This window comes from Cyprinodon tularosa, unplaced genomic scaffold (assembly GCF_016077235.1).
Source record: "Cyprinodon tularosa strain WSP-4 unplaced genomic scaffold, ASM1607723v1 ctg815, whole genome shotgun sequence".
Taxonomy (NCBI): Eukaryota; Metazoa; Chordata; class Actinopteri; order Cyprinodontiformes; family Cyprinodontidae; genus Cyprinodon; species Cyprinodon tularosa.
In genome coordinates this window covers 526,623-548,149 of record NW_024039580.1, presented here as the reverse complement: position 1 = coordinate 548,149, position 21,527 = coordinate 526,623, and the positions used below count along the sequence as shown (strand labels likewise).

Below are 21,527 nucleotides of genomic sequence, written 5' to 3'. Positions count from 1 at the left end.
GAACATTCTATTTTACCAGGAGGATATTGTTATCATAGGGGTGTCCTCTGTCTTTTGTCCCCCACAGGTACCTGTACCTGCTGTTCTCCAGTGAAGACCTGATGCCCTTTGAGAGCTGGGTGTTTAACACCGAGGCTCACCCTCTCCCCGTCCTCCACCTGGGCAACATCACCCTCCCCGGCAGCGAGTCCGCCCAGCGATAGACCCACTGGCTCGCCTCCACCAGGGAGCGCCACCTTTCTGCTCGCCTGACCGATCGCCCTAAAACTCCCCCACCCACCGCCGGACAAACTTCCACAGGAACTCTTTAATCTGCGCCTGAACTGCAGACATGAGCCAGAGGAGACGGAGAGGCCGCTGCCCAGAGGAAAGGACTCACCCTCTGGACCTCCCCCTCTTCTTCTTCTTCTTCTGTGTCCCTATCTTTATATCTCACTATAGTTCTGTGTCTTCATTGCTTAAACCAGGCAGACGGTGGGTGCGCTGCTCGGCCTCTGAGAGATTCACTCCAAACGAGAGGCTTGGTTCTTTATCTCCTTCATTTGACCAAACGTTCTCCTTCAGACTCTAAGCTGAGGCCCTAAAGAGTCCAAACTATTCTCACTCTGTTTTGTTTTTTTTCACGTAAACACTCTAGTGGACTTTTACAGGGTCTGTTAATAAGATGTTTTTGTTGTCGTTTTGGACAAAATATTAATGGAGACACAGGGTCGTATCAAAGCCCTTCGCTTCTCCCTGACCGAGCCCACTTCCTGTTTGGTCTTCATCGGATGGACCCGGACCTGGAACTCATCCGATCTTCACAGGCAGGAGGTGTTGGCGGTGACCGCCTGATCTAAGGCTTTTTGCTTTTCTTTGTAATGAGCGGCTATATCAGAGAAGGCCTCCACACACCAGTCCCACCCAGAAACCGTTCTGCTGCTGCTCGACTGGATGCTGCTTCTCCCTCCGTTTCCAGAACACGCCGTACATTTCCTACATCCTCAGCATTATTTTGAGGTCGCTCATGATGAGACCACGCTTTGGTAAACGTGTTTGTTTTGGTGGCTCTGCTGTAAATCATCTGTTTGCACTTAGAAAGGAAAATAAAGTGGTGTAGCACTGAAATAGGTGAATAAATGATGAATCCTCAGTGCAGAGCTCTCATGTACCGTTCTCTGTTTCCTCCAGCGGCTAGTTAAAGGCCTCCATCTTTAACCTCATTTTAAGCTCTTCAAAGCCTTTAATGAAGAAAATTACTCAACCTTCATATTTTCTGCCTCTAGCAGATGCTTAACTCCATTCAAACGTTCAGTTATAGGTGACGCTGCCAGAATAATTGAAGTATTTTTCCTCTAATGGTAAAATCTTATATTTGTTTTGTGTTTGAAATGTTTCCTTTTCTATGGAGTGAACAGAAATATGCTGAGTGTTATGGAAAGAACAGCGGTGATTCCTGGTTAAAATGTGGAGCATTCAGTGCCGATTGATCAGCTGAGTAAAGGAGAATAAAGAGCCTTTGGTTGGTGATCTAACAGACCAGCACCGCACTCAGGAGGTTTAAAGTCTTAAGCTAATCATATTTAAACGTCAAATCATTCTGGCTTAAACATGTATATAAATGTACTCTTTATCAGACCATATTGTCCTAATTTAGAAAATTTCTATTTTTAAAAAAATCCTGTCTTAAAATGTGTTTTTTTCGTTATCTTCTGCAGGCCAGTTAGTTATACGTCAGCTTGTTCACCTAAATTCAGCCAATCATATATCAACGATCATCTGTCAATCAAATTTCTTTGGTCATAGCATCTTGATTCATATGTTGCAGCTAATATACGCAACGGTTGAAATAAGAAAGAAGAAGAATATCCTTTCCCATTGAGTTCCGTCCCAGTGTTCACGGGGATGGACGTCTGTGTCTTCGGCAGGCGTAGAGCTAACAGAACTGGCAGCGTTGCGAGGCAAGGGCTCAAACATGTACGGCTGGAAGCCTTCTACACCAAACCAAGCTTCTGCAGCCCTGGTGTCCTCTTTCACAACAATTTTGTCCCTGCTTTAAATAAAAAATGGATGACAGAGGAGACTGATCCACGACCTCTGACACTAAACTCTCCTCCTCTTGCATGTTTCCGCTGTCCATAGCGTTCCTTGACAGTGTCGTTGCTAATTCACCAATTTAGCGCTACTTGGTCCGGATATAATTTCCTATTGGGAACCTACTAGCACTAAGTTGCTAACTGGTTAGCAAGATGCTTCTGAGACACTGGCCACAATCAAACAGGCTTGCAAACCTTCCGCCACAACAATCCCGCCCCCGTGATAAATGACCAATCACATTCACTTTCAGAAATGCAACGGTTGGAACAGCTGTTTCCCGACGACTTTAAGTCTTAATTATATCTTTACTTTTTCTAAAGTATAACATTCTAACCTTCTGGAACAGCGGTTTCCCTATGACTTTAAAAGCACTTGGTGCTGAGGCCCAGCCTGACTGGCTGAATACCACAATGATGGGAAAATATAAAAAACAAAATAATAAGTAGACTTTTGCTAGATTTTGGGTTTAAAAGATGGTTTTTACTCCAGTAGATGCAGGTTTAACTGGATTATTAGGTCCCTGTCAGCCATGTTGGCCTAGTAAGACCAACCGTCTGGAAGGTCACGTCATGTCAGTTGGAAGGGAAGCCTGAATACCAATTCACAGGCTGTGTGCGAATATGAGCCCTAATCACTATATAGGATACTATATAGTGGTTACGCCATTTTAAATGAGTGTCCTAATGTCTAGCAGATGAAAAAAGTGGTAAACTCAAAAGTTCACACAATGCAGCTTGCAAAGTGTAGATCATCCATGGTTACTAGATGAGCAGAAATATCCCATTATGCTTTGCCAGGAGAGCTCTCCTGGCAAAGCATAATGGGATTTGTTGTCACAGCGACCCGCTATCACCTACGGCTGTTGCTACCCGACAGCAGCGACAAAAAACAAAGATGGCGGGGGAGCTGGAGTCATGTGACCAATGGGGAGCAAGAAGCAGTGATCTGTCCAACCGGTCAGTTAACTGAGTTCAGTATAAAGTAGTGTTGCACCCATACCGATACCAGTATCAGGCGGGGCCCCGATCCAGCACTAAAATGGTGGTATCGGTATCGGTGAGTACCAACAAATAGGGCACTGATACCATTTTGAGAGCCAAAAGTTTATTCAACTATTGTCACCCACTCCTGGTAGGCAATAAAAAGTTCTACTGGATTCACTTTGTTTTAGTCTTTTTCCTGCTTCACAAAGGTAGGCAGCAGATTGACAAAGCCATGATGGCAATTATTTTACATCCAAGTAGTTTGCAGTTCTTCATAAACACACATCAATTTCAAATAGATGGTATCGGTATCGGCCAATGATGCCAGGTATGGTGTATCGGTATGGGGGCCAACACTGGTATAAAGTCCCTGCTCCATTTAGGAGTTAGGGCGGAAGAGCGGAAACCGCCACAATCTGTCGTTCATTTAGCTCAGACACTGAGGGTAAAAATAAAACATTGTTTCAGGACCATGGAGGGCATCACTGTAGATTTATTGATTTAAAATTTGCATCGATTAAAAATAAGATTCCTAATTTGACAGAAAGTGTTTGATAAGAGGATGATCTTTGAGATCATTAGGATGTTTGTTTCCTGTTCACATATTTCCTCTAATTTGTTTCTGTTCCAATCAGTAGTAACACTGTATCCTGGAGAGTTGTCAGGTTTTCCAGCTCTGTTTGCCTCTTTAACTATCCTGCCTTTTCTCTGTGAGCTCAGCAGCTCCACATGTTAGCGCTGCCTGCCGTCCGCCATCCTGACAGCGTTTTACTGCTGATCCTAGTCTGTTAAAAGCTTTAACTCTCAAACTCGTTTGTTTTTCATAAATTCTTTCTCAAGGCTTCAGACGTTTAATGTGACCCGCGCCTGAACCCCACTCGTCAAAGCTTGAAGTGAAAAGGGACAAAAAAAGATTCTGATTTCCAGCCAGTTGATGTAGACCGATATGAAGGTGGGGATAAACTGAAGGTTCACCACAAAAAACATAAAAAGAAGAAAATGAAGGATTTTGGAGGGAGAGTGACCACAGAGGGAAGCAGGCGAGCCAAGAGTCTATTAATAACAGAAAGAGGGAAACACTCCCATCTGTGTCAAACAGCCTTTTTATGTAACATTCTTTGATGGAGTTTCTGTTCTTCCCTTTTTTCCATTTAATCTGAATATTTAAAGAAATATTTACATCTTAAAGAACATTCTGTACCATTTTTCTCATGCAAAGGAGGACGTATATGAGCAGAGCTGGATGAGGCTCATGTTCAGCGCAGTCAAACATTATCCCTGCAGCTGGGAGCAGTGATGAAGCAATACTGGGATTTTCTTTCTCTCTTTCATAACGTCAAAGTCGGTCATCTGACCTTTACAGCTGCACCAGTACAGACGCCCCCAACACCAAACCTCAGATGTGGTTTTAGTCCCTGCATCGCTGATAACATCTGCAGCCGTCCTCCTCAATCATGACGCTGCAACTGTGTCGTCTGGTTTTTACTGTTGGTTCTCTGCTGACCTTTCAGACACGTTTAAATGGTGAACAGGAGGAATCTTCCTGGGTTGCTGCTGGTGTTCATCTTTGACCATGACCCTGTTTTTTCAAGGTTTAAACAAACTTTAAAGTGGGTTTGTATTTTCCTGGTGTGTATTCATCAGATGGCAGGAAACTGAAAGACTCAATCCTGACATTTTTTTTTGCAGAACAGCTGAGAGTCTGCATAACAGCAAAAAAAACACGTTTGTTAAAGCACAGACTCCCCTCAGCATGACGCTGCTGCCGCCATATTCACTACAATGAGGGCAGTGTGCTGTGGTTTTCTACCAAAAAGCAAACGTTTGGTCCCGTTTGATGTGTTCTCTGGATGTTTGCTGTGGTTCTTTACGCGTCTGTCCGCTTAGAACCGTTCAGCGCTTTCCTTTCCCCTATTAGGCGCCACCAGGTCTTTAATTTATGAAGAGACAAGTGTCCCGGCACGTTCTGGGTTTTCCTGCAGCTCCAGGTTAAAGATGATCATCATTATCCTCCAGAACATGTTAGCCCAGTTTGAAATAATCAGGAATGGATGTTTTCACCAAACTAGACGGAGCACAGAGATGATTTCTTTTGTAAACAAAGTGGCTTCATGACGCAACATGAAGCTGAGGATTTCCTCTGAAATTTAGTTGAAACTTTTAACCCCCTCAGCACACACACACACATTCCTCTCCACCTCCTCCATCCGTCCCAAAGCCTTGTTTTCTTGTTCGCTCATGAAAATATTATGAAAAATTAATTGATTATATTCTGCCATTATTCAGTTCATTAATGCAGTACAGACTCGGCCCCCCCTTGCACCCCCCACCCCCGAATCCCCCCCGACGGCCATCAATTGGCTCCAGTGGTGTTTTGGAAAACCCATTGTTCTGTATTTGTATTTCTACTGAGCTACAAAGTTAAGATTCAAGTATCTGTAAATATGTTTAAAATGGAAACATCCAATAAAGATGTTATGAAAAGTGTTTCCATGGTGTCCGTATTTCAGCTCGTCTGGCAGTGAAGCAGCTTGAAGCAGAATTGAAGCCTCTTCTAACCGTTTCTAACCGGTCCAGCTGATTATTGGCTCATGCTTGGGAACAAGGTGGGCTAAAGGGAGCGGCCAGGAGACTATGGAGTTAGTTTTGGTCCATTATTGTTGCAATATTTTCAAAATGGAAATTAAAAGAGAAAAGCAAACAAGAAATTAACCCTTGAAAAGCTTTTTTATAAAAAAAAAGAAGAAGGTTTAGAGATAAACTTGAGCTTTTTTTTTTCAAATTATATTTTTCAAAATATTATTTTTTTTGTATTTTATTTACATTGTTAGAGATGCATCTTTCAAATTGGTTCAGTTTTTATTTTATTATAAAAATCAGCTTTTTGATCTTATTTTAAATACTTTTCACAGATTTTTTTTCACATTATGTAATATTGCTTTCTCTATAAATAAAATTTCACAGGTCACATTAAACATAATTTTTAAAGTAAGTTATAGAACTAAGTCTGTGGAAAATAGCTAATTGCAAAGAATAAAATCAAAAATATAAAATAATTAAAACTTAAAATTTTGAAACAAACTTTGATAAAATACAATTTCATATAAGAAAAGTTATGAAAACAAACATTCATTTATAAAATATTTTTGATTAGCAAGTTTTTTTTTAAAGCTCATTTCTCGTATGCATTTTATTTTTACACAACAGGTTATTGCTTTCCAACGGTAATAGAACAAGATTGACTCCATAACAGTAAAAGAAACCATCAGAAACCCGCATTTAGGAAGCATCACATTGATAACACGCTTTGCAAAGATGCATAAAAATTATCAGGTTATTGTTAAGTCTGCTTATTGCCTTCTTAAAGCCTAAAAATTTACTTTTACATAAAAAAAAATCAGAAATGTTTAACTTAAAAAGGGTTTAACAATTTTAATGGTTTCTAAACCAGTTTGTAGAGAATAAATGAGAACAGCTCTTCAGAGATGAACCAACATTCCACTGAGATGGATACTGGTTTGTAAAGATGTCGTTTTTAATGGTTTTGTTTGGAGCTTTTCAAGGCACTGAATGGTCTTTGCCTAAACACATCTCAGAACTGCTGGTCAGAAATGAACCGTAGCAGCACTCCGCCTTTATGCTACGTACATCTAGAACAGGCTTCTCGATTAGCTGGGATGTGCAGAGAAAGTAATTACTGCAGCTTTATATTAATGTGGTTTATCATGGCTTCTAAAAATGTGCACACTTGGACAACATTGTTGCTAACCCTTGTTCAATGACATTAAACAAAAACACATGGGCACAGAAATGATTGGAAGCTGATTAGAACCTGGCAAAAGTAACCATGAAAAAAATGTTTTGGAAATGAACAAATGAAATCATTGCTTTTCAACCGTGCAAAAAAAGGATTTTAAAAAACCAAGTCATGGAATAGGCCTGGCCAAAATGATGGCAACCATAGCTTCATATTTTGTTGCAAAGATTTTTGAGGCAATTGCAGCAATTTAATCAATTTCTAATCTGCTGAGATTACTGTTTCATTCACTTCCTCTGGTCCATGTTGAGTGTGGTAGACGTGTCCATTAGCTCACATTTGTTTTTAGGGGTCCCACCAATTTTTCACAGGCCTATTTAATTAGATTATGTTTCTTTCATTCTTTTGAGGTATGGTTGAAAAGCAATGTCTGACTTTACAGAATTCCTATTTATATTTGACCAGATTTAAGTTATTTTTTGTGACCATTGTGGGTTTTTCTTTCAATAAACGAAGGGAACCATTAATTATGTCTGTTTTAATGTAATGCCATAAGTTCTATTTTTGTTTTTAAATAAATTTATATAATAACTACTAATACTTATTTTTATTTTCCTGTCAAGCACTTTGAAATGATATCTTAACAAAACTGACAAGAAGTTTCATTTAACTCCAAAAATATCTTTAATATCATTCAATCTTATGTTCGGTATCTTGGTGTTCCCTGTGGGCTCCAGGCAGGAAATCAAAGCTGAGTTGAGAGTTTAACTGATCAGAGTACTGTATATGTAGCTGTGTCAATTTCATTTAATGTTAGAAGGAACTGGTTTTAGGAAGTGTGGATGCCCTCACTGTTAGGAGAACTGGAATTTAACTCCCTGCAGGACTGAGCGGATACAGCTGGGGTTCTGGCTTATCGCCTCCCTGCTGAGTTCAGCTGCATGTCATTTCTCACAAGGTAAATTTCCTCAGAAAAGTCTCCTCTGCTCGGTTATAAAGCAACCGAAGGGAGAGATTTTGAAAAACAGGCCATTTAGGGACCAATGAAGAAATCCGTCATTGCATTGTTGATTCTGAGCAGCTGTTAGCCCTTCAGGCGCCATCATACTAGTTAAATCCCAGTCAGGTCTTCCAGAGAGAAATACAAAAATAAAAGTCATAAAAGTGTAAAAAAATAAAAAATGTGTGAAGTTCTCTATTACACAAACATATAAAACATACAAAAATTATTAGTAGCTTCTTTGTCCAAAAGCCTGTTACTGCCTTCATATTAGGCAAAAAAAAGACATGATTATAGATGTAAAGCTTAAACAAAACAAAACAATTTCGAACTCAACTTCTGTCTCCTTGAACCCCAGTCAGCCTCAGCAGATGGCCGCTGAGCCTGGTTCTGCAGGCGGTTTCTTCCTGTTAATAGGAAGTTTTTCCTCTCCACTGTCGCTACAAGCATGCTTAGTGTGAGGGATTGCACTTGCGTCAATGAGTCGATGCAATCAACTGGTTTTTCTTAGATAGAAAACTTTGAATCAATTTGACTGGATGATCTTCTGGCGAATTATAAAGTGCCTTGAGATGACATGTGTGGTGAATTGGCGCTATAGAAATTGCTGAATTGAATTGAACCATGGCAGGTGATGGTTTCAGTAATCTAGCTATTTGAGCTGGCAACAATTTGGCAATGTGAAATGCATCCCTATGTATGTGACACATTACAAGTAATCCCGACAAATTCCCCATACTTTAACAAAGATAATAGATTGCCTTTTTTAAATAAATATATAGCTGTGTAAAACCTCACAAGATCTTGCTGTTGCCAGCTAGCAACTGTGGGTTTAAAACTTATATAAAAGTAAGGCAATACAATGGATGTTTGCCTGTAAATATATTTTAGTTTTAATACCCATGTGGTTGTATTTTGAATCAACAGCAGTATGGTCTAACGAAATACCAGGATATTTGATAGAATCTATTTTTTTTCTTACACCACCTGTCTTTGCCAAATTAATTCCTTACTGAGACAATTTGCTACCAAGCAAAACTGTTACTTGAAGCCAATGTTTTTTGTTTTTTAAGTCAGGAAAAGAATATTGAAAAAAGTATTGAAAATTAAAGGAAAAGTCCGGTCAGCAAGGAATAATTAATGGATTATTAATACCTAAAACTAATACATTTGCGGTATTTTAATAAATTTTGCGTTAATAAGTGAAAAAAACTAAAGCCATGACTGAGGATGAAGAGAGCACATCCAGCCAGTCACGGTCAGAGAAACAGGACTACAATGGGAAATGGGCCGATCTCCAACATCTATAAACAAGGGTGTTGATGGCAGCAGCACAGCTGATATTTCTCTCCAGGATGGAGTCACAGGCAAACAGGAACAGACGAGGCAAAGTTACTCTGAGGAAAAGCAGAGAGAGCAGAACGTTAGAGATTGAATTAACAGATTCTGCAGAGTGAGAGAATAGAGATAGAATGAAGCAGAATGATGAAATGGGGGTCCCTATGTCCTCCAGCAGTCTAAGCCTATAGCAGCATAACTATAGAGATAGCTCAGGGTAACCTGAGCCACTCTAACTATAAACTTTATCAAAAAGGAAGGTTTCAAGCCTTAAAATCAGACAGGCTGTCTGCCTCATGGACTAAAACTGGTAGTTGGTTCCAGAAGAGAGGAGCCTGATAACTAAAAGATCTGCCTCCCATTCTATTTTTAAAAATTCTAGGAACCACTAGTAAACCTACAGATAGAGAGCGAAGTGCTCTGTTAGGAACATAAGGAACAATCAGATCTCTGATATAAGATGGAGTTTGGCCATTTAAGGCTTTATATGTGAGAAGGAGGATTTTAAATTCTATTCTGGATTTAACAGGAAGCCAATGAAGAGAAGCCAGGATAGGAGAGATATGATCTTTAATTTTCATCAGAACTCTGGCTGCAGCATTTTGGATCAGCTGAAGGCTTTTAACTACAGTTTGTGGACTTCCTGATAGTAAAGAATTAAACTATGAGCCAAGAGCAGGTGGAATGGACGGTTCAACAGAGCTATGGCTCTAGGTGAGTTTGGCAACTGTATTAAAAAGAAATCTAGGATTATTTTTATTCTCCTTTATTAATAAGGAGAAATATGCTGCTCTTGCTTTACAAAAGGTCCTCCTCTACAGCAGCAAACCACTTCTCCAGATTAGGTAGGACTCCCACAGGCCTGTGGAGTGATATTTTCTCTCCAGTTTCCTAGCATTTTGCTTCAAAGTGCGCAGCTCTGCATTAAACCAAGGAGCCAGCTTTCTATTTTTAACGGTTTTCATTTTCAAAGGAGCTGCGTTGTCTAAGGCAGTACGCAGCGAACTAGCAACCCCATCAACAAAATCATCAAACTAAATAAATAAATAATAATAAATAATTAACTAAGCTTTTGTACTCTGCAGCACAGCTCAGTGACACAGAGGAGAGAGAAAGTGAAGCAGATTCTTAAAAATTTATAACTGCACTATCTGATAATGATCTGCTACAATTTAACCTTCGTTTGGGGGAGGAGAACTCTGATAAAGTAATCCTGAAAGTAATTGGAAAGTAGTCAGAGAGGACAGGGTTGTGTGGAAATACTGTTATTTCTTTACATTCTATGCCGTATGTCAGCACAAGATCCAAAGTATGAAGATGAGAATGCGTGGGACTATTCACATTTTGAATAAAGCCAATAGTGCCTAAGATAGCATTAAAGGTGTCTGCATGGATGTTAAAATCTCACACTATGATGACCCTGTCAGTATTTAATACCAAATCAGAGAGCAGCTCTGAAAACTCATCTAAAAATTCAGAGTAAGGACCTGGTGGACGATACAAAGTTACAAAATGAAGAGGTTTTGTTGCTTTGCAATTTGGATGAGGGAAATTAAGGGTTAAATGTTCAAAAGAGTTGTAAGTGTTAACTGTCTTGGGAGTAATCAGTAAGTCAGACTGAAAGATTGTTGCTACTCCTCCTCCTCCCCCAAAACTTCTGGGTATGTGAAAATTTAAATAACTAGAAAAAGTTGCCTCACTTATGCTCACTTAGTCCTCTTGCTGCAGCCAGGTTTCTGTAAGGCAAAACAAGTCAATGTGATTATCAAAAATCAAGTCATTAACTAGCAGACTTTAAGAGGAAAGAGATCTTATGTTAAACAGACCAAATTTAATCGTTTTAACTTTTTCCACATTTGAAGTTATTTCAATTTTAATTAGATTATCATGATTTACTCCTTTGGGAATCTTTGGCTGACATTGTTTTGGCAAACTTGCACACCGAAGCAACACTAATTTTAGTGACCTCCGATGGGCGTAACCGGGTGTCATTACCGCAAGCGTGAATAACAATCTCACTGTATTTAACCTTATCTTTAGCCAGTAGTTTCAGGTAGGATTTGATGTCGCCCCCCGCAAATATTTGACTATGGTCCCTGGTGTCTCTAATTCCACGTTTCTGACTATGGAGCTGCCAATCACCAGAGTGGGCTTCTCAGTGGGTGTGTCACTGAGTGGGGAAAACCGGTTAGAAATGTGAACGGGTTGGTGGTGACCAGTGGGCAGAGATCCACGACTACGCTTTCTGCGTACAGTTACCCAATAGCCTGGCTGCTCAGGCACTTTTGGAGGACAGCTACGTGGGGGGCCTACTTTAACTCCTGGATGTTCAACAGCCTGAAGCCTGGATTCTAACTCTGACACCCTCGCCTCCAAAGCTACAAAAATACTACACTTATTACACATCCCATTATCACAAAAGGAGGCAGAGGAATAACTGAACATCTGACACAGAGAGCAGGAGAGAGGAGAGGAAGAAGGAAGGGTTGGAAAAGAGTCAAGGGAGGGAGAGAAAGAAGCCATGGCAATGCTAAGCTAGCGCTAGCCTAGGCTAGCTACTCCTTACTATTAGCAATAAAACCGTGTGAAACTGAAAAGTGCTCAGTAGAAAAGTGCAGCAGAAGACGCTATGTTTTAAAGTAGTTCTGGTCAGTTACAGTTACTTAAATACAGATATATCACAGAAAAAATAACTTAACTTTAGGTGGAGATTGTCTGGACAGCAACAACACTCTGTAATCCAAACAGGAAGTGATTACGATACAATAAGGTTTATTGCATTGAACAAACACCAGATACAGCACTGGGACTTGATCGACAGCCAATACCGCACCGTGACATCACACACCAGTAGGTGGCAGTAGTGTTTTAAACAAACATGGATGCCTCCAGCAAAGCACACTTCAAATTTAGATTACTCTTAATTAAAAACACTTATCATTTATTAACCAGTATGTAATAATTTCATACTTTAAGTACTTTTAGAAGTTTGAATTAACAGTTTAACTTAAAATAATGAAACTCTTAAAGTTTTAGTTCTGTGATTTAAAAGAGCATTTTATTTTAATGGTGTGCAGTATATTGCAGTTGATTTTGAAAACAATTTTTTGCTAAAAATGTTGGTCAAAAGGGAGTGCGGGAAACTTCTGGCAAAATTCCGTTTAAACAGTAAATTCAGAGACATCCGGGTCGAGGCAACCATAAAGCAGGCTTTAATTGGAGGCAACTGGACTTCTGCTCAATATTTCTGGAGACGTTTCTATTCAGGAGTCTTCTATCAAATTTGTCATTGGAGCACTGATGTTTTTGAGCAGCAAGGAGCTCCATCTCCCTAAGCACATTCCTAGTCACATACAAATTGCAGTCACCTGTCGTTCTCATGGGTTGTTGTGTATGGGTTTTGTGTTTGGCCATTTGAATCATGATGACTGTGCTTCTGCAATTTCCTAGAAATGAGTTCCAGGACTAAATTGTAGATGTAGTGAAGAAACCTATCTTTTTAGAAGCCATCACTGAAGGGCTTTGTTTTATTGCCAGACAGGAAACTGTTAAGAAAAAATTTTTAATAATGTATTTGTACTTATTTCTCCTATATGTAATATCGCTCCATATAAAATTATTATCGAACACAGCCCGATTTTTCTTGGTAAATGTATTTTTAGAAGTGCAATTGGCATGACATTTTCACCAGATGTCGGTAACAATCCATACAATCCACATACACAAAGAAATCAAACCATAGAGGTCCTGAAATTAAGTTATGGGTAATAAATTGAAATGTCAAAGGGGAAATAATCGAACATGTGAGGAAAGAGAGGTGCAAAAAGACACGGAAAGACAAGAACCAGCTGAAAGCAATCCTGCCTCTTGTGAGAGCAAATTAAAATCAGTTGGTTCAGTCCCAGTCCTTATAAACAGGTGTATCTGATATTGCACAAGAAACATCTAATGATGGGTAAAAGTGAAGAGCTTTCTCAAGACCTTTGCAAGCTTATTCTTGCATATCATAATGATGGCAGAAGGATTTCTAAACCTCTGAATGTTCTAGTGAGCACTGTTGGAGCAATAATCCAGAAGTGGAAAGAATATAATTTCACTTTAAACTGAGCATGACCAGGTGCTACTTGCAAGATTTCTGACAGAGGAGTGAAGAGAATTATCAGAGTTGTCCAAGAGCCAAATACCACTTGGGGAGAACTTTAGAAAGACCTGGAATTAGGAGATACAGTTGTTTCAAAGAAAACAATTAGTAACCTCCACGGCCTGTATGAACAAGAAAAAGCATGTTGGAGCTCGTTTAAAGTTTGCTGCACAACATTTAGAGAAGCCTGTGAAATACTGGAGGAGAAATAGTCCGATCAGATGAGACCAGAACTGAACTCTTTGGATGCTATACTACACATCATGTTTGGAGGTCAAATGGCTCTGCACATCACTCCAAAAACACCATAGCAACAGTTTGGAGGTGGGAACATCATGGTGTGGGGCTGTTTTTCAGCATATTGTACAGGCGAACTTCAAATAATTGAAGGAAGGATGAATGGAAAAATGTACAGAGACTTTCTTGATAAAAATCAACTGTCATCTACCAGGATGATGAAGATGAAACGTGGGTGGAAATTTCAGCAAGGCAATGACCCCAAACACACAGTCAAGGAAACTCTCCATTGTTTTCAGAGAAAGTTTCAGGAAGGCCAGGGAGGTCAACTAAATTAACATCTCTGTTGCATAATGTCTCCCACCCCATGCATGAAGCTGTTCAGAACTGGAGGCTCCTTCAGTGACAAACTGCTGCACCCTAAATGCACCAGGGAGCGTTATCACAGATCCTTCCTCCCAGCAGCTGGAAGACTCTATAACCACCACTGTTCCCAACAACATCAATAAGTTGTTACATTCATTCTGATTTTGCAGTTTCTATCTTAGTCAGTTAAATAACATGCTGCTGTCATTTTGTAAATCTCTGTTCCTGCTATTTTTCAAATATCCATCACTGTAAAATGTCCATAGCTGCATATTGGTTGTTTATTCTCCAGGTGCACAGTACTGTATTTATATTGTTAAAACACTTTGCAACACAGTATTTTATTTTTTTATTTTTTAACTTTTCGCTATTATGTTATACGCATATACTTTTCTAAGGTCCACATGTAAACAACAGAATTTCCCCACTGTAGGACAAGAAAGGGATTTTCTATTCTATTCCACTCTGAAGATGCTAGAATGCCCCAGCCAATCACCTGACTGGAATCTAATAGAAAATCTCTGGAAAGAACTAAAGATCAGAGTTCATAGAAGACCACCATGAAACCTTCAAGATTTAAAGACTGTGTGGAAGAATGGGCCAAAATCACAACTGAGAAATGCATGCGACTAATTTCTCCATACAGGAGGCGTCTTGAAGCTGTCATTGCCAACAAAGGCAAGTATGAAATGAATTTCAGTAAGTGTGTTCAACACTTTTTCCCCTGTACCATTCCCATAACCTAATTTCTGGATATCTATGGTTGGATTTTTTTTGCATGTGTGCATTGCATGGATTGTAACCAACATCTGGTGAAAATGTCATGCCAATAGCGCCTCTAGAAATATATTTACTGAGGGGTGTGTTAAATACTTATTTTACCCGCTGTGTTGTGATAGGAAGCATACAGATGCCTCTTCCTTTCTCATTCTTTCCTGTAAGCAATATTTGATCAGTACTTATGGCAAACAATGACCCATCGCTCCGTTAGCGAAAGTAATTTCCCTCTGGGATTATTAAAGTATTTCTGATTCTGATAGCTAAAGAGCTCTTACTGATTTGAACGATTGTGAAGCAGCCTAAGAGTTTCTTCAGTCTCTTTAAACCATCTCCTTTCTCTCCGTTTAGATCTCAGCTCTCCAGACCAGCTACAGGTGGTGTGCTGTACTTTCTGCAGCAGCTATATGCAGTGTATCTGTTCATGCCCAGCAAGAGTTATTACCCGAGCTCAGCCATGGTAGTATGAGCTATGTGTTCCAAAACATTTCCAATATCACAAATGTCCGCGCATAACAAAGCTTTTTATTTATTAGTTGGAATTGAAAATGTTGCAAATCTGTTTAGTTTCTAGACAGCTGACTGATGTAGATCATCAGTGTTACCGGGCCCTTTGGCAATGAGATAAGGCTGCTCTTTGGAAATTCATCTCTGTTAGAAAAAGCTGGATTTCACAACTTCCCTGACAGGTTTGTAAGCTTTCTGAGGAATTCTCAAGACAACGTGCACAGATTCCTATGTAGGAGGATGACTTCAATTCACTACTGAACTCCAAAGGACTAGTTTACCAAGTGGATGAAATTCTCTAAGCCAAATTACTTCCTTGTTTGACCTCCTTCCTGCAGAGCGAGGCTCAGCGTGAGCAACAACATGCCACACAAAACACACAGAGGCACTGCTCATGGGCGCTTCCTATGGTTAAAAAAGAGTAGATTCTTTGGTGGATTCATCTTAGAAAGAAACGGATAAGATCTGAGCCTGTTGAACGATCGAAGGCACCTTGCTAAAGTATTCAACCCTTCGGTCTTTTTCAACCTGGAATGAACCTCAGGAATTTTAATTGTTTTATTTAAAGAACATGCCTAACTTTGAAGATTTATTATGTTGTATATTGTTGAGAAAAAAAAACTGAATAAGACAGAATAATAGAAAACTTCAGCTTATATAACCCCCCCTGAGGTCAGTCCATTGTAGGGCCACCTGAGGACAACCTGTTTTAGCCAACCCATTCATATTGAATAAATGTTTTTGAGAACATGAATACTCCACAAAGACACAATTGGATCCATGTCTGGACATTGGCTTTGCCATTTTAACACATTAAGATGTTTCCTCTCAGCAGTATGCTTCAGGTAAAGGTCCTGCTAGAAGGTGAATATCTGCCCATGTCCATGTTACAATTACAGGCAGACTGGATTTCCTCAGTAATAACCCTGAATGGTTCAACCATACATCTTTTCTCAAACTCCCACCAGTTTCTCACTCAATTCAGTTTATTTATATAGCTGCAATTCACACCACATCACACCTACAGCACTTAGAGAGACAATTCAGTCAGAAAATCCATTCAGATTGGTCAAAAGTTTTTTACGGAAAACCAGCTGATTTAGATCCAGTCATTGACTTTCCAGGATTTACTTCTCCAGGATGAGCATGTGGAGCCATCAGAGAGAAAATAAAGAATCCCAGTCAGCCTCGGCAGATGGCTGCACACACTGAGCCTGGTTCTGCTGGAGGTTTCTTCCTGTTAAAAGGGAGTTTTTCCTCTCCACTGTCGCTTAGTGTGAGGGATTGTTTTTGAGTCAATGCAATCAACTGGTTTTCCTTAGATAGAAAACTTTGAATCAATTTGACTGTATGATGTGGTGAACTGTAAAGTGCCTTGAGATGACTTGTGTTGTGAATTGGCGCTATATAAATAAACTGAATTGAATTGAATAAAGTTAGGGTTTGAACTAATAAATACTGCATTGTCAAAGAATACAGACAGAAAGTAGCATAGTCAAGAAAAGTGGTTCCTGTGTCCTACAGCAGAATAAACCTATTGCAGCATAACTATAGGATATTAAAACACATAGCTCAGAAAAACCTGAGCCACACTAACTATAGTGCATAGCAGGGTTAACCAATTAAAATTCAGTGGGGTCCAAATACAGAAAATCAAAAACCAATAAAGGTCTGGAGACATTTTTTATTATAATCAGCTACTTTAAACAGAATTTAGCACTGAAATGCAGGTGTTTATGCATCCATGTTATACATTGACCTTTTAAATAAAAATATTAAGTTTTTTGAAGTAGAGAAAAATCTTTCAGTTTGGTTTAAGTACAATCCATTGCTTATGGCTTAATGAGAGCAGTGGGCTTTGGGCTGCCCTGCAAGGCTTTAAACCTGGGTTTGAACTATGACAATGCCATTCTAAAGAATATATTTGTAAGTCTGGATCCATATTTATTTTTGATTATGTTCATGGTGGAGAATCCTGCTTCACAGCAGCAGGTTGGACCAAACATACTCAAAATATGCAGGATCATCTTTGAGCACACCATTTCACTTTTCTTTCACCAGTTCACAACAGTTCTTCCAGCAGTCCACTTTTTCTCTCTCATCATCTTCTCCTTCTTTCTCATCGCTCAGCTTGCTGCAGGTTGGCCTGCTGTGTCTAAAAGTAGCAGCAGCAGGAACCCAGACTGACAGCAGCTCATTGGCTAATTTGTATCAGGTGTAGCCTGGTGCCGGACGCTGTGGTGGGCTTTACCATGTTAACAGGTGTAGCGGCACAAGTGATGTTAGACACTGTCGTCGGACAACATGAAGAAATTTATAAATGTTTTAAATCAGGTTGGGTCCGGATTAGCCAGCAAGTGTTCTGGATCCGGACTAATCTGTGACATCTAGTATATAGTATATTTGAAGCTAAAACTCAAGGTTGGTTCAACAGGAAAGGAGCCTGATAACTAAAAGATCTACTTCTTATTTTACTTTTAAAAATTCTAAGAACCACTGCCCGAGATGAGAGTGAAGTTCTCTGTTAGAAACATAATTAATGATCAGATTTGTGAAATTAGATGAAGTTTTCTTATTTAGGGCTTTTTGAACATGAGCAGTAGGATTTTAAATGCCAAAGAGGAACTTTAGACTGAAGCTGGTCCATAAAGTCTTTGGACCTTTTAGATCCTTACAACAGTAATCGATTATGTGCTGCACAATGGAGTTAGATGACAGACCTGATGAGATGATGCAGTTATGTGTGCTTCAACATCTGTTTATTAGCTTTTTTTCCCCTAAATTGTGACATTCATTGATAGTATTCTACTGATAAATCATAGAGAAAACTATTAGACAACGACCTGACTAAATACATGAGAATGATATTTGGCTTGATTACTTCTGAGACATTGGGCCTCATGCAAGAAGCGTTTGTATGAACATATTCAGTCTTAAGTTATTCATTAGAGTGATTCAGGAGAAAATTTTGCAATCACCATTTTCTCCTATTTCTTATCTTCTCTCACTACAAACATATTTTCTGAGTGCTCCAGACTTGGTGTAGGAGTCTTCTGTAATCAGTCAACTGATATCCAAACCTAGTCTTTTACTAAATGACTGTATTTGTTTAATTTAGAAGCAGTGGTCCATTTTATAAGGCTGCATCACTTTCAATTCAATTTTCAATTCAGTTTATTTATATAGCACCAAATTCATAACACATGTCATCTCAAGGCACTTTACAGTTCACCAGATCATACAGTCAAATTGATACAAAGTTTTCTATCTAAGGAAAACCAGTTGATTGCATTGACTCATTGACTCAAATACAATCCCTCACACTAAGCATGCTTGTAGCGACAGTGGAGAGAAGAAAACTCCCTTTTAATAGGAAGAAACCTCCAGCAGAACCAGGCTCAGTGTGAGCGGCCATCTGCTGAGGCGACTGGGGTTCAAGGAGACAGAAGCAGAGATATAAAAAGCAGCTGTAAAAGGCGGCCCCGTCCAGGAAACACACAGCCAGGCAGATGAGCTCCAAGGCAGCTCCCCATGCCAGAGGACGAAGAGAGCACTTTATATTATCCAACTCTCTAATTATAAATCCCATTTTTATTCGTTGATGACAGAACTACCTGTCACTACACCTGCAGCTGGGATGGCGGTATCCAGGGGAAACTGGTTTAATTTGTTGTTATTTAAGAAAGAACAGTAAGAGATCAAAACTACTGTTGAAATAACAGAAAATTACAATTGTTACTGCAATTGTTACTGCTCTAACAGTAACAATTGCATTAATTTTACTCCACACACAGCTTTGGTATTACACTAAATTTGAAGTTTTTGATTGGGTTTGCTGAATTTATCAAATTATTTGTACCATTAGCTTTTTTATGTCTATGCATGAGAGGGATGGAGAGTGAGATAAAGGGATGACAGACGTCTTCTGGAGATGTACAGTACTGTTGTGCATGTATTAAAGGAGATTTAGCAGAATGTTGTGTCCTCTTTCTTTTATAAATAATTAGACACCCACATGTTTGGTTAACAACATTAGAAGAAAAACAAGCCCACAGTACCACTGTATGTCACTGAGAACTCTCTCTTCTCATGAGGATACACAGTTCAAATCAAAAAGCGTTCTTCATCTTGGTTTTACACACACACACACACATATATATATATATATATATATATATGCACTACCGTTAAAAAGTTTGGGGTCAACCCAAACAATTTTGTGTTTTCCTGAAAAGTTACACTTATTCACCACCATACGTTGTGAAATGAATAGAAAATAGAGTCAAGACATTGACAAGGTTAGAAATAATGATTTGTATTTGAAATAAGATTTTTTTTACATCAAACTTTGTTTTCGTCAAAGAATCCTCCATTTGCAGCAATTACAGCATTGCAGACCTTTGGCATTCTAGCTGTTAATTTGTTGAGGTAATCTGGAGAAATTGCACCCCACGCTTCCAGAAGCAGCTCCCACAAGTTGGGTTGTTTGGATGGGCACTTCTTGCGTACCATACGGTCAAGCTGCTCCCACAACAGCTCCATGGGGTTCAGATCTGGAGACAGCGATGGCCACTCCATTTCTTATAGAATACCAGCTGCCTGCTTCTGCTCTAAATAGCTCTTGCACAATTTGGAGGTGTGTTTAGGGTCATTGTCCTTCTGTAGGATGAAATTGGCTCCAATTAAGCACTGTCCACTGGGTATGGCATGGCGTTGCAAACTGGAGTGACAGCCTTCCTTATTCAGAATCCCTTTTACCCTGTACAAAGCTCCCACCTTACCAGTACCAAAGCAACCCCAGATCATCACATTACCTCCACCGTGCTTAACAGATGGCGTCAGGCATTCTTCTAGCATCTTTTCATTTGTTCTGCGTCTCACAAACGTTCTTCTATGTGATCCAAACACCTCAAACTTGGACTCATTCATCCACAACACTTTTCTCCAGTCTTCCTTTGTCCAATGTCTGTGTTCTTTTGCCCATCTTAATCATTTTCTTTTAATGGCCAGTTTCTGATATGGCTTTTTCTTTGCCACTCTGCCCTAAAGCCCAGAATCCTGCAGCCGCCTCTTTACTGTAGATGTTGACACTGGTGTTTTGCGGGTACTATTTAATGAAGATGCCAGTTGGGGACCTGTGAGGCGTCTGTTTCTCAAACTAGAGACTCTAATGTACTTATCTTCTTGCTCAGTTGTGCAACACGGCCTCTCACTTCTTTTTCTACTGTGGTTAGAGCCTGTTTGTGCTGTCCTCTGAAGGGAGTAGTACACAGCGTTGTAGGAAATCTTCAATTTCTTTGCAATTCCTGCATGAAATAGCCTTCATTTCCAGGAACAAGAATAGACTGTCGAGTTTCAGATGAAAGTTCTCTCTTTCTGATCATTTTGAGCGTTTAATTGATGCCACAAATGCGACGCTCCGGAAACTCAATCTGCTCAAAGGAAGGTCAGTTTTGTAGCTTGTTTAATGAGCTAAACTGTTTTCAGATGTGTGAACATGATTGCACAAGGGTTTTCTAATCATCAATTAGCCTTCTGAGCCAATGAGCAAACACATTGTACCATTAAAACACTGGAGTGATAGTTCCTGGAAATGGGCCTCTATACAACTATGTAGATATTGCACCAAAAACCAAACATTTGCAGCTAGAATAGTCATTTACCACATTAGCAATGTACACTAGAAGTGTATTTCTTTAAAATTAAGACTAGTTTAAAGTTATCTTTTCCTTCAAACGTAAGGACATTTCAATGCGACCCCAAACTTTTGTATACCGGTATATATATATATATATATATATATATATATATATATATATATATATATATTTCCAATTAGGTTTTTATCTCACAATCATATTCCCTGATTCAGATTTTTGTATGTTATGTTATATTTGTGTCATTTTAATAGGTCTGATAAAATCATGTTAAAAAGTCCACTTCATTACAGAAAAAAAAGTATTCTCTATTCGTGCCAAGTTTTTCCCTTGGAGGTTTTGCAACAAACTGTGAAAGAAGAAAGGTTGCTCCTCCCTTAAACTTGTGAAACACTTTTATGACATTTTAGTGAAGTCTAACCTGTCTGACTTGACAACACTAGTGAGACATGTCACTCTCTTCTCTGGAATCTTATCAACATCTTAACATGAACAATAAATCTAAACAAAGTCAAAGTTGACAAAACAAATTTCCTACTAAAACTGTCAAAGCACAGAGTTGCTGTTGTCATAATATAAGTAAACCACACTCCCTCCATATATGCAGGTCACTTGTTGTAACTACTAAAATATTGATTTCACCCATCCCAAGAAAATGTAATATCTTCATATGTAGCTTTTTGATGTC

The 21,527-nt window shown here is 39.2% G+C and overlaps 1 protein-coding gene across 1 annotated transcript in view; it reads left to right on the top strand.

The window, feature by feature from the left end:
- The window catches only part of man1a2 (mannosidase, alpha, class 1A, member 2), a 154,113-nt gene extending 152,974 nt beyond the window's left edge, over positions 1-1,139 (top strand). The window contains exon 12 of the mRNA XM_038272044.1: positions 68-1,139. Coding sequence (XP_038127972.1) covers positions 68-203 — 136 coding nt within the window. The 3' untranslated portion in view covers positions 204-1,139. The remainder of the gene's footprint in view (positions 1-67) is intronic.
- Positions 1,140-21,527: the final 20,388 nt, after the last annotated feature.